The sequence below is a fragment of the Odontomachus brunneus genome, unplaced genomic scaffold, assembly GCF_010583005.1.
Source record: "Odontomachus brunneus isolate Ranch 3 - 2012 unplaced genomic scaffold, Obru_v1 Obru_scaffold_032, whole genome shotgun sequence".
NCBI classification, from domain to species: Eukaryota; Metazoa; Arthropoda; class Insecta; order Hymenoptera; family Formicidae; genus Odontomachus; species Odontomachus brunneus.
This window is the reverse complement of record NW_022639482.1, coordinates 1,418,405-1,439,202: the sequence shown is the minus strand read 5'-3', so window position 1 is coordinate 1,439,202 and position 20,798 is coordinate 1,418,405. Positions and strand designations below refer to the sequence as shown.

The window sequence follows — 20,798 nt, the reverse complement described above, 5'->3', positions numbered from 1 at the left end:
ATATAAAATATTTTAGATATTATTGGAAACAAATCAACTATTTAATTTTACAAATTATTGAATAGAAAAAGAAATCCACTTGAAAGCAAAATGAAATTTATACGTGTAATGGCTTTCAAAACTTGAAATACACATGCACTTTATGAAATAATTGAATATTACAACAATAAAACTGATTTTGTTGATGAAAGTAATTTCATTGATGAAAGTAAAAACATATCTTATTTTTCTTGCTCACGAATCAACACAGATACGATTTAGGGTGAAGTTGCGTGCTCGAAACTGTAATACTCGGCGTACGAAACTTCAGCCGCAAGTATCGATCATGTACTACTTCTACCTGTTGCCGCAACAGCTGCATATTACCGCAATAATACACAGCAGATGCAAAAGCACCCTCAACATTGTATAGTATGCATTTTCCGCGCAAGCGCTTATTTCAATCGTTACGTATCGAAGGTTTCCAGTGAAGCGACTTTCCAGTCATCAGACAATTCTCACTGAGCGATCATGGGCGATAGCGTGCTTGATCGCAAGTCCTCCACTGTCACCACTGAAAAAGAGCGCAGTATTCGACTGATCCGTTTGTTATTGAAATCGATATGTCTCTGGCCTTGCTCAAGCAACGCTTCAATTGTTGACCGAGTTCTCTCGGAATTTTCAATATGTACATGTTTTTCTCTATTACTCATTACAACATTAAGCTGCGGTTTAGCTCTTTTCGTTGAAGAACGTGAAAATACGGATTTGATAATGGTACACATCGGTCCATTCTTTTGCTACATCATGACAGTCATGAAGTATATTTGCTTGGTGCTGCACGTCAACGACATACGCATTTGCATAAATTGCATGGAGCTTGACTGGAATACCGTGAGAAGCATCGGCGATCACGAAGTGATGCTGAGGAATGCCAAGATCGGTCGCATCATGGCAACGTTTCTCACTACGTTCATGCACAGCGCCGTACAATTCTATAGCGTCACCAGGTGTCTCATCAAGAACGTCGTGGAAGTGAATAATGTCAATATTTCGGTTCGCGAGTTGCCCTATCCATTCTACCATGAAATTCTAGACGTGCGCTTCAGTCCTGCGTATGAGGTGGTGTTGGTTATGCATAGCGTATCAGCCTTTGTCATGTGTGGTGTCACCAGCGTCAACTGTGGTTTGATGGTGATCTTCGTAATGCACGCGTGTGGGCAACTCAAGATCCTAACAATGTGGTTGGACAATATCGTGCACGATGACGGTGTTGTGGACAATAGTATAGTACAACAAAAAATTGGCTTCATCGTCGAACATCACTTACGGGTAATCAAGTAAGAAGACAAAATTTATCTTTCAAACGATTCCAATTACTCTAATTGTTTCAGTTATTTAGATTTTCTAATCTTGAATATACTTTTAATACTTAGTGTTATTTCATGTAAATTCATTTAAGAAAAGTTTTTTCGTCATTCTTATTATATTTGTAACATTATACTATATTATGAATTTATATTACTCTTACATAAAATGTAGAGACAACAATAAAATATTAATTGACGTACGTTTGAAACTATTATTCACTCGCATTATTATTTTAATTTTTATTATTTTTATTATTATATCTATTATTTTCTCTCTCAGCAACAATACTATTGGCATTACAGCATCATTAATTTTCTCTGCTACTTTTTTTTAGTAATCATAATATATTCTATATATATTTGCAGTTTTGTGTCTCATATAGAAGAAGTAATTTATTTGACATGTCTCGTGGAATTGGTAGGAGGTTCGCTAACGTTGTGTCTCCTCGGATATTGTTCTATAACGGTATGCTGTACAATATTAAAAGTAGTTTAGAAATTTAATACAAAGTGTATGCTAATAAATTGTACGACAATTCATTAATTAATATTAGTAATCTAAATAGTTATATGGACATAAATCATCTGCATTAAATGTGTACAGCAAGTTTGAGCGATAAAATTGTGACCTATGAGATTTAGTCGTGAGTTATATCTAAAATTTTTAGGCATGGAATCATGACAAAAAAGAAAGTATTCCAACGTATTGTATAGCAGGCGTATCTTTTACGTTAAATATTTTTATAATTTGCTATATTGCCGAGATTCTCAGCGAACAGGTAACACCAAATTCTTATTAGCGAACCGAATAATTTTATCAAAATAGCGCAATAGGATGAAAAACTCCCACACAGTATTTTTACGTACATTTATAATGAAGAATAATGATAAATATTATTTAAACTTCGACATAAGCAGGAATATGATATTAAATCCTGTAATAGTACAAGCGAGTTGGTATGGCGGCTTACATGACAAAGTGGTATCGTCTACCTCCAAAAGCTGCTCTTGGACTTCTTTTGATAAATTTGAGATGCAGTTTGAATGTTAATCTTTCCGCCGGCAAAATGATCGAGTTGTCTTTGTACACATTCGGGAATGTAAGTTTCATCCATCTAGCAATACGCGTCATATTATTATTGAATACTGAGACGAAAAAAGCTGAAATATTATAAAGAAATTTTCATTAATCCTTTCGGCGTTAACCCTGCACGTTGCATAGCTTCCAAAATTAGTAAGCATTAAGTAAGTAATTATTTGGTTGTAATTATACAATAAAACGCGCGCTGGACTGAATATAAATATTATAATAAATAAAAAGTTCTATACTAGGAACGTGTAACATAAGTTTATAACGCAAGATGAGCGATTTGTCGAATCTCATATATTGGTATATTCACAGCGCTGAAATGATTAAAGAAATGAAGTTGTCATCTGAGAATCTGAGAATAAACATAAATTCTTAGAAATCTTTTAGAAGCGAAATCTTTTAGATCTTTTAGAAATTTATTTAAAATCTAATGTTAATCTTGCTTTACAGGTTCTAAAGGCGTCTGTGACATATTTAAACATGCTACGACAAGTGGCTTAATAGGTTGTTATACTTATTGTGCATATAGAAGTGAAATAAATTGAAATTCATTATTACATGTGATTTTTACACACTGCACATAATTGTAGTCACCAATATGTTTCTTTTTCTCTCGGAAAGAAGTTTACCTTATACTAACTATTACATTGCATTTTCTTTGACTCTAATACAATAACTGTAATATCAATAGAACTGAAGTGAATACTGAAGAAGTAAAATATGATGAGACAAGAGGATTGAATGCTCGATATGCCAAAGAAAATGCGAAGTAAGAAACATGAACCGGATACATTACATATCTCCTCTTGATTATGAATAGCACAAAATAGCACTAAATCCCTTCCTTGCGAATACGCTTTCTTACCTTGCAACCCTTTGATATCGCACACACGCATCACGCAACGTTATGTTCCACAACTCAAGATCCACCGATGTATCATTAATAAGGAATTGATCTGGTAGAAAGGGTAAAGAGAAATCAATTGTATTCACGCACGGTTATTAAAAGGCGGGCGAAAGACGCACATGCGCATGCTGAACGACTACCAGTCTATTCTTGACAGTCATGCTCAGTCACTAACGTGTGTCATTGCGATTTAGCTTGCAATTACCATGCTCGATCGTTTGATTTCGAAGCCTCTCGAATCTGCGACGAACGGCTGGAATTATAGCATCCAGTTGAGCCGTTGGTTTTTGAGATCAATCGGCGCGTGGCCTCTGGCTCTTTGTGAAACCACCACGGAAAAATTCGGTTGCGTGATCTTGATAATAAACAGTTGCTTCCTGATAGGTTTTCTCGTGCTCCCATGCGTACTCAGCACTATTCTGGTGGATGCCGATCTCGACAACAAACTCCGGATGATCGGTCCGCTCATTTTCTTCCTGACGGCTGTGATGAAACATTACATCCTCATCGCCCGCAACGAGAAGATCAGTGAGTGCATTCGCCACGTCCACTCAGACTGGAATCGCATCAGATTGGGCCACGAAAAGGATCGAGAGATTATGTTTGACAATGCCCGATTCGGCAGGTGGTTGTCCATCGTCAGCGCGGTCTTCATGTACTCCGGTGGCTTGTTTTACACTGCTCTGATGCCGTTATTCTCAAGGAGAACTGATATCATTGACAATGTGACGGTGAAATTGCATGCATTCCCGGTCTACCGAGGCTTGTTTGACCCACAGGATAGTCCATTGTTCGAGGTCGTGCAATTCATGCAAGCTCTGGCCGGTTATGTCATTTATACGATCACCATCAGCGTTTGCAGCCTAGCCGCGGTGTTCGTCATGCACGCTTGTGGACAATTCCAAATTCTCATGCTAAAAATGGAGGACCTTGCGGACGGTAAAGACAGAAAGAGCGCTAATAACACACCTGAAAAAAGACTTGGCGATATCGTAAAGTGTCACATTAGGATACTCAGGTAAAGTATACGAGTTTCATTTATTTTACAGGACCCTTTGATTAAATTTCACATATGCATGTGAATGAAAATATGTTGATAGAAAAATTAAATTGTTTACCATGAATGAAAAGGAAATTTTTTTGCTATAAGATATTAGGATTTTTATATTAATTTTGATAAATGATTTAAAATATTTTAATTTTTACAAATGATAACGTACTTAAAATGACTTTGATTATGATATTATCAAAATTTATTTGATATAAATTTGATATAATAAACATTATTGTGTAGAGAGAGAGAGAGAGAGAGAGAAAGATTTTATGATTTTCAAATGGAATATCTGAAAAAAAAATTTTAGTTCGTTTTCTTACTTTAATCATGTGATTTATAGTTTTATCACTTGCACTGAGGAACTTTTGAATGAAATTTGTCTTGTGGATGTAATTGGATGCACGCTCAACATATGTTTCCTAGGATTCAACTTGATGACGGTACGAAACATAATCGATTTTTCTTTATTTTATAAACATTTATTTCTTCATTTATTGAATGACTTCTCAAAAATATTACAAAATCAAGTAATGATTTTGCGCTCATGATGTTTTGATGTTAGTCTTCTAGGAATGGGAACATCGCGAAACTTTAGGAACAATGGGCTTTTGTTCGCTACTCATTTCCTTCACATACAATATATTTATTTTTTGTTATATTGGAGAGCTTTTAGCCGAACAGGTACTTAAGCCATGATTACACCTTACACTCTTTACTCTCATAATGAATTTGATTCACAAAAATTTATGTAGTCTGCGAATTGACAGGCTTGATATAAAACTATTGTAATATATTTATGCAAAACATTATCCGATATTTTTAATAGTGTGTACAGATTGGGATAAAGTCTTACATGATAGACTGGTACCGTCTCCCGAGTAGAGGAGCGCTCGGTTTAACATTAGTAATGTCCATGTCCAATGCCACGATCAAACTCACAGCTGGCAAATTCATGGATTTATCCTTGGCCAGTTTCTGTAGCGTGAGTACAAAAATCAATCAATAAAGTGTTACATAACGTAAAGAAAATAAACGCAAAAGAGATTAAACATTTTAGATCGTGAAAGCGTCTGTGGCTTATTTGAATTTACTTCGTACTTTTACTATCTGAAATGACCTCCTCGTTATCGAGTATATTATAAAAAAATTGGTACTATAAAACAACATACTTAATAAAATTTAAATATATACTAGCATAATATATATCTATTTGTTACCGAATAATATTACATAAATGATTGTTTACGTGTTAACATAAATTCGAGAAATAAGAAAAACTAAATTTATTAGAGATTTTACTAATTATCGGGATTAAGACCGAAAATAAGAAAACTAATTAAATTTGATAAAGAACAAAATTAAGAATGTTATGTGTGTATGTGTATATATGTGTATGTATTATGAAATATTACGTGAAATGTGCAGTTACGTCCTACTATAATTACCGTCAAAATGCATCTGCTACGCGCAATGCTGCGTTACGCACATTGATGAATAGCAGGGTTACCTATATACCCGTACAATTATGTCATGACTCCACGTAAACTTTCCCTACGCACTCCTCCACATCATCGAACCCTTAGACGAATAATGACCGTGTAAAGGGGACAACCCTTCGCGTGTTACAACATAAAGTCCTTTGACTTTGCTACATATGACAGACGTGAAACGCACTTGCACGCGATCACGAAATCATTATTTTCCTGCGCTTGCGTCGTCACGTGGATGTGGGAACATACCGCACCATGCAATTTAGTCGGCGTTACACATCACTAACGTCAGCATGCACGATCGATCCCGATTTTCAGGAAAGATTCAGGTACGCAATGTACATTACCAACACGACATACATTACGCTATGCAGCTTTGCCGTTGGGTCATGAAACCGATCGGCATCTGGCACTTCGTTTACAACCGATCATCGCAAAACGAGAAGTTACTCTCGACCGCGCTCACCTTTATGTGCGTTTCTATGCTGTGCTTCGTGCTCGTGCCTTCCGGCCCATACGTCCTTCTCCGCGAGAAGGATATTTACGTGAAGGTAAAACTTCTCGGTCCCATCGGCTTCTGCCTGACTTCCGTGGTCAAGTACTGCTTCCTCGGTGCGCGTGGCACAGCGATCAGCAGGTGCATCGAGCACGTCGAAGACGATTGGCGAGTCGTTTGGCACGAAGATCATCGCAGGATGATGCTGAAGAACGTGCTGAAGAGTCGCAAACTCATCACGTTGTGCGTGCTTTTCCTTTACACCGCCGGGTTATCCTGTCACATTATTATACCATTATCTGCGAAAGTAAAGATAAACGATAGCTTTACAATCAGACCGCTGGTGTATCCTGGGTACGACCAGTACTTCGATTCCCAGGCTAGTCCCGCTTATGAGATCGTCTTCTGTATACACTGCTTGTGCTCTCTTATCCAATACAGCATCACGACGTCAGCGTGTAGCTTAGCTGCGATTTTCGCAACTCATGCGTGCGGGCAAGTGCAGATATTGACAACATTGTTGGATGACTTAGTTGATGGAAAGAGAAGCGACGAGAACACCACTGTGGAAAAACGCTTGAAGGTGATAGCGAGGCATCATGTGCGAGTGCTGAGGTGAGATGTTTCAAGAAACGAAAGTGACGGTGGTTTTGTGTGATCTATAAATTTCACGGTAGACAGACATCGGACGTTTCTAGATTTACAGCCAATGTGGAGAAAGTGTTGCGCGAGATATGCTTAATGGAACTAGTAGCTGCAACCTTGATTATGTGTTTGCTCGAATACTATTGTATGATGGTAAGGGAAATACCGTAATCTCTGTCAATAATGATGTTAGAATTTTCTTTGAAGTAAAATGGATTTTTAATGTGCCCTTCATTGTATAAGTTCTCGTTTTATTAAATTGTGATAGTTGTAGTCCAATAAATGTTACTTTTTCTACTTTTAATAAATTACAAATATCTAGTTATACATTTATTTTCTCAGGAATGGAAAAATAGTGACACTATTGCTATTTTCATTTACTTCATTTCGTTGGTAGCCATAACGTTCAATATTTTGATATTTTGTTACATCGGCGAACTCTTAGTGGAAGAGGTATTTTATAAATTTGTAACAATAAAGAATAATACGTACACACGTTTTATAAAACTGCTTTTAGAAAAATGCCTTTAACCATTATATACTTATTCTCTCAGAATTATAATAAAAAGCAAAAGAAATCAATTTTACTACTATATATTCTACAATTTTCATGAGCATAATTGTGTTATAAAATTTAAAGACAATCTTGAACATTATAATGAATACTGATGCACATCACATAATATTTGTATTAATAAAAATTTTTATTAGTACAGCAAAATTGGTTCAGCCGCATATGAAGTTAATTGGTACGATTTACCTGGACATAAAGCTTTCGTTCTCGTAATGATTATTACGATATCACACTATCCACCGAAACTTACGGCTGGCAAGTTCTTCGAATTATCCCTCAATACTTTCAGTTCTGTAAGTACCATAAATAACTGTTTTAACCACTAAATTATTTCTGCATACGTAATATATATTTTTTTTCTCATTTACTTTTTCATATTTTTAATATTGCATAGCACGTTTCATATTATGTATTATTAAGTTCGTATTTCTAAAACTTCTAGGTACTTAAATCGTCCGTAGTATATTTAAATTTACTTCGAACAGTTACGGAATAAAAATCTCATTTATTTTATAGTAGTTTATTTTATAGTAGTGCTAACAAGTTGCAATAGATATATTTTTATTCCAACAAACATACAGTGCAGACGTTAATAATACAACAACACATATCGTCGATCAAATGTTTCTCACCAGTCATAAAAATAATATTGTTTAACAGAAATTATAAAATTTTAATTGAGTCATCGCGCTAATTTAATCAGACCTAAGAAAAGGAACATATATTAACAAAATTAAAATGTATAATATTATAATGATTAAAAACATGCTATCATATGTGTCGTAAGACACAGTGCAAGAAGAATATTTATATCTTCTATTTTTATATCTCTTATATATATTTATATATATAAATAAAATAACGTATGATAATTTTAACAGTATATATATATATATATATATATATATATATATATATATGTATATATATATGTATATATGTATATATATATGTGTGTGTGTATATATATACTATTAAAATTATCACACATTACTTTAGAAAAAGTCATGGTTCTAACGATACATTACGCACTCCAGAAACACCAGTATTATGCAATATACACATGCAACTATGTTAGAACTCGTCATCAACTTTCGATTCCTTCGCATTTGTACGTCATTGACTGAATCCTTGAACAAGTAATGATTGAGGGAAAGTCAGTTCGTTGCATATGCACGACTGAAACGTTGATCACACATTGTAAAGACATAGATATGAAACGCACCTACACGCAATCCTGGAATCATTATTCCCCGCGCTTGCGTCGCGAACGTTGTCGGGACAACCGGTCGCGTGTTTCAGTCGGCGTTGCACACCACGAGCGGCAGTATGCACAATCGATCCCGACATCCAGAACGGATTCAGCAGATCCACAATGTACACCACAAAAACGACATACACTATACTATGCAGCTGTGCCGTTGGATCCTGAAACCAATTGGCATCTGGCACTTTGTCTACAGCCACTCATCGCAAAACGAGAAGTTGTTCTCGACCACACTCATCTTCATGTGTGTTTCTATTCTGTGCTTTGTGCTCGTGCCTTCCGGTCCATATGTCCTCCGCGAGAAGGATATTTACGTGAAGGTAAAACTCTTCGGTCCCATCGGTTTCTGTCTGACTTCCGCGGTCAAGTATTGCTTCCTCGGTGCGCGCGGCACGGCGATCGGCAGGTGCATTGAGCACGTCGAAGACGATTGGCGTGTCGTACGGCATGAGAATCACCGCAAGATGATGCTAAAAAATGTTTTGATCAGTCGCAAACTCACCACACTGTGCGTGCTTTTCCTTTACACCGGCGGGTTATCCTATCATACCATCATGCCGCTATCTGCGAAAATAAAGATGAACGACAGCTTCACGATCAGACGACTAGTGTATCCTGGGTACGACCAGTACTTCGATTCCCAGGCTAGTCCCGCTTACGAAATCGTCTTTTGCATACACTGCCTGTGCTCTCTTATCCAATATAGCATCACGTCGGCAGCGTGTAGCTTGGCCGCGATTTTCGCAACTCACGCGTGCGGGCAAGTACAAATATTAACGACGTTGTTGGATGATCTGGTCGATGGAAAGAGAAGCGACGAGAATACTACTGTGGAAAAACGTCTGAAAGTGATAGCAAGGCATCATGTACGAGTGCTGAGGTGCGAGATGAAAATGACAAAAAACAAAAGCGAAGATAGTTTTGTATGGTGTTTAACCCATTATAGCCCATAGCTAATCCAGCAGAAATAATATATGGAATCTTATCTTATGAAAAGTACCATGAAAGTATCATGAAAAGAACAATTTCTCAATAAAAAAGTTAAAAAAATTATTTGTTTATAACAAAATTGTTTAAACAATTAAGTTTCAAAATAATTTTTCGTAAAATTTGACAGCGCCATTCGATTTTACGTAAAAAATTATTACAAAGACATGTATTACATGTATGTGATTAGATTTAGAGAACTGACATAAAACGGAGTATTTTCTTCATGTGAGTCCCCTTGTCTCTCACGATCTGGAAAAACAATTGATTGAAAATAAACGGGATACTATCAGATCTCATGAAAAATTATTTTGCAACTTAATTAGTTGAATAATTTTGTTCAACTAATGTGTAAAAATAAATTTTTTCAACTTTTTATGGAAGAATTGTTCTTTTTACCATACTAAGATTCCATATAACATTCAGATAATATTTTTGCTGAGTTAGCAATGTGATAGATGTAACAATAAAAAACAATAATTAATTTTTTATAACAAACAGAGACTAGTTGGCATACATACATGTAATACATGTAATACATGTTATCGTAGTAATTTTTCCTGTAAAATTCAATGGCGCTGTCAGATTTTACGGAAAATTATTTTACAAGTAAATTGATTGAACAATTATTTTATTATAGAATAATTTTTCAACATCTTTATTGAGAAATTGTTCTTTATTACGATACTATAAGATTCCATATGTTACCTAGATAATATCTCTACTGGATTAACTATGGGCTATAAGGGGTTAAATTTCGCGGTAGACATGGGGCGTTTCTAGATTTACAGCTGACGTGGAAGAAGTGTTGCGCGAAATATGCTTAATGGAACTGGTAGCTGCAACTTTGATCATATGTTTGCTCGAGTACTATTGTATGATGGTGAGAGAAATATCGATTGCGCGCGGCGCGCGCGCTGTAATGTTAAAATTTTCTATGAAGTTAAATTGATTTTTTATGTACTCTTTGTTTTATAACTTCTTGTTCTATTAGATTGTGAATGGTTGTAGTGCAGTAAAAGTTCTTTCTTTTTCTACATTAAAAAAATTGCAAATATTTATTAAAAATAGCCATATTTATTTTCTCAGGAATGGAAAAATAGCGACACCATTGCCATTGTTACATACTTCATTTTATTGGTATCCTTAACTTTCAATATTCTAATATTTTGTTATATTGGCGAGCTTTTGGTGGAAGAGGTATATTTTATATAATATTTTATATAATATTTGTAACAGTAAATAACTACACACATATACCTTCACATTTTTTATAAAACTGCCTTTATTTCATATTTATTCTTTCGCAATTATAATAAAAAGCAAAAGAAATCAGTTTTACTTTTATATATTCCACAATTTTTATGAGTATAATTGTATTATCGAATTTAACGATAATTTCGAACGTCATAATGAATATTAGTGCATATCATATAATATTGTATTAATAAATGTTTTTATTAGTATAGCAAAATTGGTTCAGCCGCGTATGAAATTAATTGGTACGATTTACCTGGACATAAAGCTCTCGTTCTTGTAATGATTATTATGATATCACACTATCCACCAAAACTTACGGCTGGCAAATTCTGCGATTTATCTCTCAATACTTTTGGCGTCGTGAGTATCACAGATAACTGTTTTTAACGTTTATATTATTTCTGCATACGTATTATACTTTTTCTTCCTTAATATTTTCTTCCTTAATATTTATATTTCCAATATTGAAAAGAATATTTTATATTTATGTTACGTATTATTAAATTCATATTCTTAAAATTTTATATCACTTGCAGGTACTTAAAACGTCCGTAGTATATTTGAATTTACTTCGAACAGTTACAGAATAGAAATTCGATATTTTTTATAGTAGTTTCTAATCAATGTAAAGTACCTAAGTTAATAATAAAACAATATTGTCGATTAAATGTTTCTCACTTCATCATTCATGAAATATACAAACAAATAATAATTGCTTAACAAAAATTATAAAATTAATATTAATCGAATCACTACTAATTTAATCAAATCTGTCGAGAAAAAGAAACACAATTTTCTCACAATTACAATACACAATATTATAATGATTAAAAATATGCTGTTATGTGTTTCACGTAAGACATAATGACGAAGAAGAATATTTATATTTTATTGAATGTATATTATTAATTATCAGACGCTATTTTAATAAATAGTGAAATTTCAACGATGCGTTACTCACTTCAAAGACAGCAATGTTACGCAATATAAAAGTGCAACTATGTTGAAACTCGTCATGTACTTTCAACCCCTTTGCATTTGAACATCATTGACTGAACCCTCGGACAAGTGATGACTGGGGGACAGTCAATCCGTCGCGTATGCACGCTTAGTCATACATTATAGAGACACAAGGACACGCATCTACACGCAATGTTAGAATCATTACTCCTCGCGCTTGCGTCGCGCTCGCGTATGTCGTCGGGACAACCGGTCGCGTGTTTCAGTCAACGTTACACACCACGAGCGGCAGTATGCACAATCGATCCCGACATTCAGAACGGGCACGGCAGATGCGCAATACGCATTATGAAAATGACGTGCACTTTACCATGCAACTGTGCCGATGGGTCCTGAAACCGATCGGCATCTGGCACCCGATCTATGGCCAAGCATCGCGGTACGACAAGTTTATTTCGGTAATCCTGTTCATCATATGCTTAGCCGCTCTATGCTTCGTCCTGATACCGTCCGGTATATACACTGTATTTCGCGCCAAGGACATTAACATCAGAATCAAGCTCATCGGCCCAGTCGGGTTCTGCTTGACCACCACGATTAAATATTGCTACCTCGGAGTGCGTGCCGCATCTTTCGGGAAGTTTATTCATCATGTGGAGGATGACTGGCGGATTGTGCAGGATAAGGATCATCGCGAGATCATGTTGAAGAACGCTTTTACGGGTCGCAGGCTCACTTCACTATGTGCGCTTTTTCTCTACACTGGCGGATTGTCTTACACCACGATCATGCCATTATCTTCCAGAATAAAGATCAACGGCACTATCATCAGCAGGCCGCACACCTATCCCGGCTACGATATATTCTTCGATCCCGAGACCAGTCCCACTTATGAAATCGTGTTTTGCATTCATTGTCTGTACTCGCTGATCACGTACAACATCACCACGGCGGCATGCAGTTTGGCCGCGATCTTCGTGACACACGCGTGCGGGCAAGTGCAAATATTGATGACGCTGTTGGATGACCTGGTCGAGGGAAACAAGAACAAGGATACAACCGTGGACAACCGTTTGAGCATAATAGTGAGGCATCATGTGCGAATACTGAGGTGAGTGGAAAAATGGGAAAAGTGATTCGGATAGATGACGACGGTACCAATTGTGAAATTCCGGCGCGGATAAATGACACGTTTTTAGATTTTCAGAAGACGTGGAAGAAGTACTACGTGAAATATTTTTAATGGAATTGATGACTTCCACTATGATCATATGCTTGCTCGAGTATTATTGCTTGACGGTAAAGAGGATATGATAATTATTTGTTGTTACGATAACAAGATAGTCTTCTAGCGGTTCCTCGAGCTATTATCTTACCTTTCACTAGATAAATTTGTATTTTTTAACTTTGAGATGTCACATGTTTCTTGCCTTCTCAGGAATGGGAAAATAGCAACGCCGTAGCGATCTTAACGTATTGCATTCTGTTGGTATCCTTTTCGTTCAACGTTCTGATATTTTGTTATATCGGCGAAATCCTTATGGAACAGGTATCCTTGATGAGAATAAACACAATCTTCACAATTTTCGATTTTTATGATATTGCATTTGTCGATTTATTCTAATCCTGCAATATAAAAAATTTGAATTTAAAGTATAATAAATTCTACTATATTCACATTCATATATATGTAGAAAAATTTTTCAATATTTTATGTAGTTATATTAAGAGATGCGCGTATAAAAACGTGACAACATTAGTTTACAACGTCCATACATGATTAAATGCAAATTTAATATGATCTTAGTTTTGCACGTGTTATAAATGACATCGATATGTACAGCTTTAATTTTTTTTCGACAGTACACCAAAATTGGTTTAGCTGCATATGGTGTCAACTGGTATGATTTATCTGGAAATAAAGCTATCAATCTTGTAATGATCATTACGATGTCGCATTACCCACCCAAACTTACAGCTGGCAAATTCGTCGATTTATCCATAAATACCTTCGGAGTTGTGAGTTTCTTATATTATCATATATATTAGGTGCGCAAATAAATTCGGTGCCTTTACATTTAATCAATTATAACTTCAGTTTAAATTCAAATATCTTCCCGTTGTTTAGCGCATTTTAAAGCGCCAATCTTAATAGCTTGGCGAAGCGGACATCACAACTTTACAAAACAGTATCGAACACGATGTTGTCCGATAAACAGCATATCAAATATTGCATTCTTTTTGCTTTCCTATTAAAAAAAATGCTGCTGATGCTGCAAATATGATTTGCTCACCTTTGGAGAAAGATGTTGTAACGCATAAAACCTACAAAAAGTGGTACGTAGGCTGCTGTAAAAGTTTCTACAATCTAGTACTTCCAATGGCGTCAATGTTCTGCTACTATCATATCCGTAAAATTAGACGTTTCTAACCTATAATTCAGTTAACATTTTATACCCAGCCAACTAATTTTGTTTGCACAGTATTTTAAAAGAAGTTATTTTGTGAGAAAATGGAAATTTCGCGTGAAAAAATTTTCGGGCAATGATTTTTTACGATTACAAATGTAGTCTAACTCATAAACAATGCATCGATCGACTTCATTTGGCTTTTGGGGATGAAGCACCATCCAATAGGACTGTTTATAATTGGTTTGTTGAATTCCAGCGTGGACGCACATTTCTTAGTGACAAATTTCGTGAAGGTCGTCCATCCACGTCTGTTGTTACCATTAATGTTGATGCTGTACGTGAAATAATTGAGCGAGATCGGCATGTGACATACCGCAAGATTCCTTGGCATCCTTGGCCATGATATGAAAGCAATACGATTTTGCATAATCATTTGAACGTACGGAAACTTTGCAGTCGTTGGATCCTACACAATTTGACTGAAGCTCAAAAATAGGCTCGTGTTAAATGTCATGTAAAATGTCGAATTGATGAAAAAAAGTCATCAGGTGATAAATCAGGTGAATACGGACAATGTGTCCTAATGACTTCTTTTTGTTCCCAAACATCAAACATAAGATGCGTGGTGAGCGATTTGTGTCACCTGAAGCAGCTGTTGAAGCATTTCGAATACTGATTTCTGAGATTATAGTCTCAGAGTGGAAAAAATGCTTCGAAAATTGGTTCGAGCGTATGCAAAAGTATATCGATCTTAAAGGCGAATACTTTGAAAAACAATAAAGCTATTTACAGGATTTTATATGCTTTTTTTTATATCGTTTGCAGAAACTTTTCCAGCAACCTACGTATCATAAGTTTCGAAGTGGTGATTTCTGCTTTGACAATGAAAAACGTTTCGGTGTGCCGAAAAAATATAAAGACAAGGAACTGTTAGATGAAAATCCTGCTCAGGCGCAAGAAGAGCTTGCATTACTACGAGTAACGTGATAATCAATTTTCGTTCGTTTACATAAGCTAAGAAAAATTCAAAGTCTTGGCCGATGGATTCCGCACATACTCAGCTCAGAGAACAAGTAGAGAAGGTACGATACGGCGATATCCTTGCTAACGAGGTACAAGAGAAAAAACTTTTTCTTATACACAAAATCGTGATTGGTGATAAAAACTGGGTTTTATACGACAACATACTTTTATTTTATACCCAAAACGCAAAAAATCGTGGGTTTATCTTAGTCAATCATTAACATTGATCGCGAGACCCAATATTCACGTCAAAAAAATTTTATCTATTTGGTGGGATATAAAGGGCATGATATTATACATTACAAGTTGCTGCAGCCTATTTAAACAATTATTGCGGACTATTATCAACAATTCGTTCGTTTGAACGATGAAATGGAAAGGAAAGACCATTTATTGACCATGGAACACGTCAAATCATTTTGCAGCACAATAATGCTCAATTGCATGTCGCAAAAGAGATGGAGGATACAATTTATTCATTAGGCTGTGCAGTTCTCCCTCATGCGGCGTATTCAGCAATTCCGAACCTAGCTCCTTCGGACTACCACTTATTCCAATTGCTGTAAAACTTTCTGGCGAATATATGCTTCAAATACACAGAAGACGTTCGAAAAGGTATCGATGATTTTATCGACTCAAAATCACCGTCCTTTTTTCGAGAAGGGATTTGCCAGTTGCCCGATAGAGGGGCAAAGTAATCGAAAATAATGGCGAATATTTCGCAGATTGATATGTTTATGTTTGTCTAAATAAAGACTTAATTGCTCCAAAAAAAGGTACCGAATTTATTTGCACTAATATAGTAAAAATTTTAAAAATTGTTAAACGAAAAATTTATTTCCTGGTTCTTTAATACAATATGTATACCATTTAAAAAAAAAGTATTTTTTTTTTTAGCAAATAACCATTTTTTATAATTTTATAAATGTATAACTCTATGAGATTCTGATCACTTTTACAGGTACTTAAAACGTCTGTAGTATATTTAAATTTACTACGGACAGTTACGGAATAGGATTATTACACTTTCCATCATATATATATATAGCCTTTATTATTTGAGAAATTTGCTATATATATTTTTATTGCAGTAAATGCTATAAAAGTTGTTAATAAAGAGTAATATGTATTTCAATGATAAAATAGCATTTATACATTATAATTGTACTTGACATTCTCCGTCATTCTTTCGCTAAGCATGACCAAATGTAACATGCATAACATGATTGTATTATCCAAATGAAAAATTCTTAGGTATCTCTTTTACGATAGAAGCAACCGAGATATTGTCGTAACTTTTGTTCTATTTTTCACTCGCTCGTCACATTACACCTTATCCCGCAGTGACCGATCAGAAAATCTTGAAATGCGCAACAACTCTATCACTTCTGTCTGATAGTATGATAATCCTCTTTGCAAAAGTAGTAACATAGAACTGAAGTCACACATTCTCCTGACAAGATCGATTTTTCATGAGCGTATACTCTTCTTCTTTCTTTACCGCCTGTTGTCAGAGGTAAACCAGTCATGCGCAAATTTTCTACCGTCATTGTAATCGATGAGATGCACTCAGTTGCTCGCGCGCCTTTCATACAGTAACATGGCCAAAATCTCAATGTGGTCTAATGTGAGCCACGAGAAGGACGTGGAAGACACGTTGATGTGGAACCGATGGTTACTACGAGTCATCGGTATTTGGCCGTTAGTGTATCCAAATACCACGAGGATCGAGAAGATCCTGGCGATATTTTCGTTTGCATTGTGCTGGACTGTGCTCAGTTTACTGTTGGTACTTACGAGCATATACACCTTCTCGAATCGTAGTATCATGAGCGAAAAGATGAAGATGCTGGGTCCGTTAGGTTACGTGTTCTTTTCGATGCTGAAGTATCTCTTCTTAGTGATACGTCACAAAAGTATCCGTGGATGTGTCCAAGTCCTTAGCGCCGACTGGCGTGTAGTCCAGGAAGGATATCATCGGGATATCATGATAAGGGACGCGGCGAAGGGCCATGTACTCTCCAAGTTTTGCATAATGTTCATGTATTGCGGCGGTTTATCTTACAATACAGTAATGCCGTTCCTGTCGCAAACGCCTGAAAACGAGCTGAATATTACCATCCGACCGATGGCTTACCTTGGCTTCGACATCCTCTTCAATCTGCAAGTCATGCCGATTTACGTTTTCGCTTTCTGTCTGCAATGTTTCACTGGTGTCGTCATGTTCAACATCACCACTTCGGTTTGCTGCTTGGCAGCCATGTTCGTAGCTCACGCCTGTGGTCAAATGGACATCGTGATAGATCGTATGGAGAATCTCGTGAAGAATGAAGAACAGTGCAGTTCCATAAAATTCGAGCAGTGCATGGCAATTATCGTACAACATCATGTGCGAGCGTTGAAGTGAGTACCTTACCTTGCTACTTGTTGCAACTTGCCGCGAAAGATATTACGAGAGATACGCGAGATATTTCGAGCTAAATAGCACTGGAGCACTGGTTAGCACTGGAATACATTACGTATTGCCAGAAGTATAAAACACTTGAAAATCCGTTCGGGATATTTTAAGACAATGAACATTCAAGTTAAGTCCGTGTGTAATACATTATATTTGATGGAAACTAGGCTAAAACTTTATAGATTTTCAGCCAGCATCGAGGATACTTTGCGCGAGATATGTCTGATTGAGATGGTGGGGACGACATTAATAATGTGTCTAGTAGAATATTCGTTGATTACGGTAACGAAATATTACATATATTCCGAACAGAGAGTAATACAAAATTGTGCAATGTCTCCTATACGTTATTTCTTTCGAGAGATAGCGCATATATTATGAACAAATATTACTTAATATTCGCAGGAGTGGAATAACAGCGACAATATAGCAATATTTACGTATTTTTTTCTATTTCTTTCGTTTGTCTTCAATATTTTCATATTCTGTTACATCAGTGAGCTGCTCACGGAACAGGTGCTTATTTTTAAGTTTTGTCTTAATTTTTTCATGGAATCTGAAAAAAACTTTTTAAGAATATTGTTTGCAATCAATACGCTTACTTTGTAAATATGTAAAATTGAACATATAGTGCTCCAAGGTTGGGTATACAACATACACGATTGAGTGGTACAATTTGCCAGGAAAAGCAGCTCTTGATCTCATGTTAATAATCGCAATGTCCCGTCATCCGGTACAGATCACCGCTGGAAAAATGATAAGTCTCTCTTTCGCTAATTTTGGCAATGTAAGTATACAATACGTTTTCACATTGAAGATGAAAGTGAAATTTATGTTTATGTTTAATTTAGTTTTACTTATGTTTATGTGAAATTGATGTATTATGTTTTGTAGAACAAATAATTAGTTAGCAGTTAACTTGAACATATGGCCAATACATTCAAATGTTAATGCAATAATATTTTTTCATATTGCGTCTTATAGGTTTTAAAAACATCAGTCGCGTATTTGAATTTACTTCTGACTGCCGTTTGATACATGCAAATTATTGATGAACGCATATTCAATAATTCAGATCATTACATGATGAAAAATTAATTTACAATAAAAATAAAAGTGTATTAATATTATAAATTAATATTATAATACATACGCATGTTAAATAAATTATTTGAGGCACAAATGGTAACTATATACATCAGATTAAAGATTAATAATAAATCTCAGAATTAATAAGAAGTAAAGAGATATTCTTGATTCAAATTTTTTTACACTCTCAGTTTACAAAAGTGAAAAACTCCAAAAATATCCAAAAGAGTTTGTAGATCAGTCAGTTTGTAGATATATCTTTATTGAGACATGCATTATTACTCTTCTGTATCTTACTATTTCATATACATACATTATTTGATTCTAAAAGAAAATTCTAGCAGTCACCTGAGAAATATGGAAATACGTGAAAAATATACACCCACACATACTATCTAATCACACATGGTCGGTTTTACATATCATCGAAGAACAATCCTTGCGGATACAATGATAGCATACAACTGTAGTAATTCTTCCCTTAGAAATCGATTTTTGCACGGCATATGTGCACGGCATATGTCACCGTTTTCCCTTTCCGCTTCAAACTATTTGCTATGATCATGCGCGATTCTTTATTGAGCGTTAGTACGCTCGACAGCGCACAGCAGTTATTGTTGCACATTTGAGACGGTAGTATGGCCAAAATCATTCCTACTCCTTGGTCGAATGAAAATTACGAGAAGGACATTGTCGACGCGTTAGTATGGAGCAAATGGATATTGCGAGTCCTCGGGATCTGGCCGTTGGTGTTTCCGGATACTTCGAGGTTCGAGAAGATCCTAGCAACGATTTCTTTCGCATTGTGTTGGTCCGCGCTCAGTTTTCTTTTGATACCTATGGCCATCTTCACTCTCTCGGATCGGACCGTGATGAATGATAAGATGAAGATGCTGGGCCCACTCGGCTATGTGCTTACTTCGATGCTAAAATACTTGTTTCTAGTGATTCGTCATAAAAATATTCGACGGTGCATTCACGTTTTGAGTATCGATTGGCGTGCGGTTCAGCAAAAGGACTACCGAATGATCATGATAAAAGAGTCAACGAAAGGACACGTGCTATCAAAATTCTGTGTAGCGTTCATGTATTGCGGAGGTTTGTCTTATCACATCGTGATGCCGTTCTTGTCACAAAGGCCCGAAGGCGAACAGAATGTCACCATCGGTCCGGTACCATATCCCGGTTTCGACATTATTTTCGATCTACACTTCGTGCCGTCTTACGTGTTTGTCTTTTGCGCACAATGCTTCTCCGGAATTGTAATGTTCAACGTCACCACGGCGGTATGTTGTTTGGCTGCCATGTCCGTGGCTCATGTATGTGGCCAAATCGAGATTGTGATGGCGCGAGTGGAAAATCTCGTGAAGAGTGTGCAAAGTAATCCAAGAACGACTTCCGAGCATCGTATGGCAATCATTGTGAAGCACCATGTGCAGATATTAAGGTGAGTGCTATATTTGCAACCTGTTGCACTTGATTATGAATATTTGCAGTTTCTAAGGCAATGTCTAATCGTTTAAACCAGAGCTGGGCAAGATTTGCACATCCCGGACGAGATTCAGTAGGTAACTCCCACCGTTCTCCTTTCATCGCTCCATGCCCGGCGGCCGAGGCGACGATCGCGGTGCGTTCAGGTTGCAGTATAAGAAATGGGCTGTGGTGCACCCTTGAGACATATTATCATTAAAATTTTTTCCTCGTTTAATAATCATTTTAAAATATATATGTTTACGTG

At 36.1% G+C, this 20,798-nt stretch overlaps 4 protein-coding genes across 4 annotated transcripts in view; all 4 read left to right on the top strand.

Moving 5' to 3' along the window:
• Positions 1-510: 510 nt before the first annotated feature.
• LOC116843416 lies at positions 511-11,709 on the top strand. The gene is made up of 11 exons (XM_032813808.1): positions 511-1,223; positions 3,612-4,364; positions 4,741-4,840; positions 5,227-5,382; positions 6,265-7,001; positions 7,748-7,898; positions 8,827-9,752; positions 10,643-10,742; positions 10,949-11,059; positions 11,324-11,479; positions 11,656-11,709. The coding sequence occupies exons 1-11, from the start codon at positions 511-513 to the stop codon at positions 11,707-11,709; spliced, it is 3,957 nt and encodes a 1,318-aa protein (XP_032669699.1).
• A 37-nt stretch (positions 11,710-11,746) lies between these two features.
• Positions 11,747-15,072, top strand: LOC116843368. Its single transcript, XM_032813749.1, has 4 exons — positions 11,747-13,190; positions 13,279-13,378; positions 13,518-13,628; positions 13,943-15,072. Exons 1-4 carry the CDS (start codon positions 12,373-12,375, stop codon positions 14,126-14,128), a joined length of 1,215 nt encoding a protein of 404 aa, XP_032669640.1. The 5' UTR covers positions 11,747-12,372; the 3' UTR covers positions 14,129-15,072.
• A 1,591-nt stretch (positions 15,073-16,663) lies between these two features.
• On the top strand, positions 16,664-18,863 carry LOC116843371 (odorant receptor 46a-like). Its single transcript, XM_032813750.1, has 4 exons — positions 16,664-17,916; positions 18,139-18,253; positions 18,377-18,487; positions 18,603-18,863. Exons 1-4 carry the CDS (start codon positions 17,072-17,074, stop codon positions 18,840-18,842), a joined length of 1,311 nt encoding a protein of 436 aa, XP_032669641.1. The 5' UTR covers positions 16,664-17,071; the 3' UTR covers positions 18,843-18,863.
• Positions 18,864-19,697: 834 nt separating this feature from the next.
• The window catches only part of LOC116843367 (odorant receptor 43a-like), a 5,501-nt gene continuing 4,400 nt past the window's right edge, over positions 19,698-20,798 (top strand). Inside the window, exon 1 of the mRNA XM_032813748.1 lies at positions 19,698-20,507. Within this exon, the coding sequence (XP_032669639.1) occupies positions 19,699-20,507 (809 nt within the window). The 5' untranslated portion in view covers position 19,698. The remainder of the gene's footprint in view (positions 20,508-20,798) is intronic.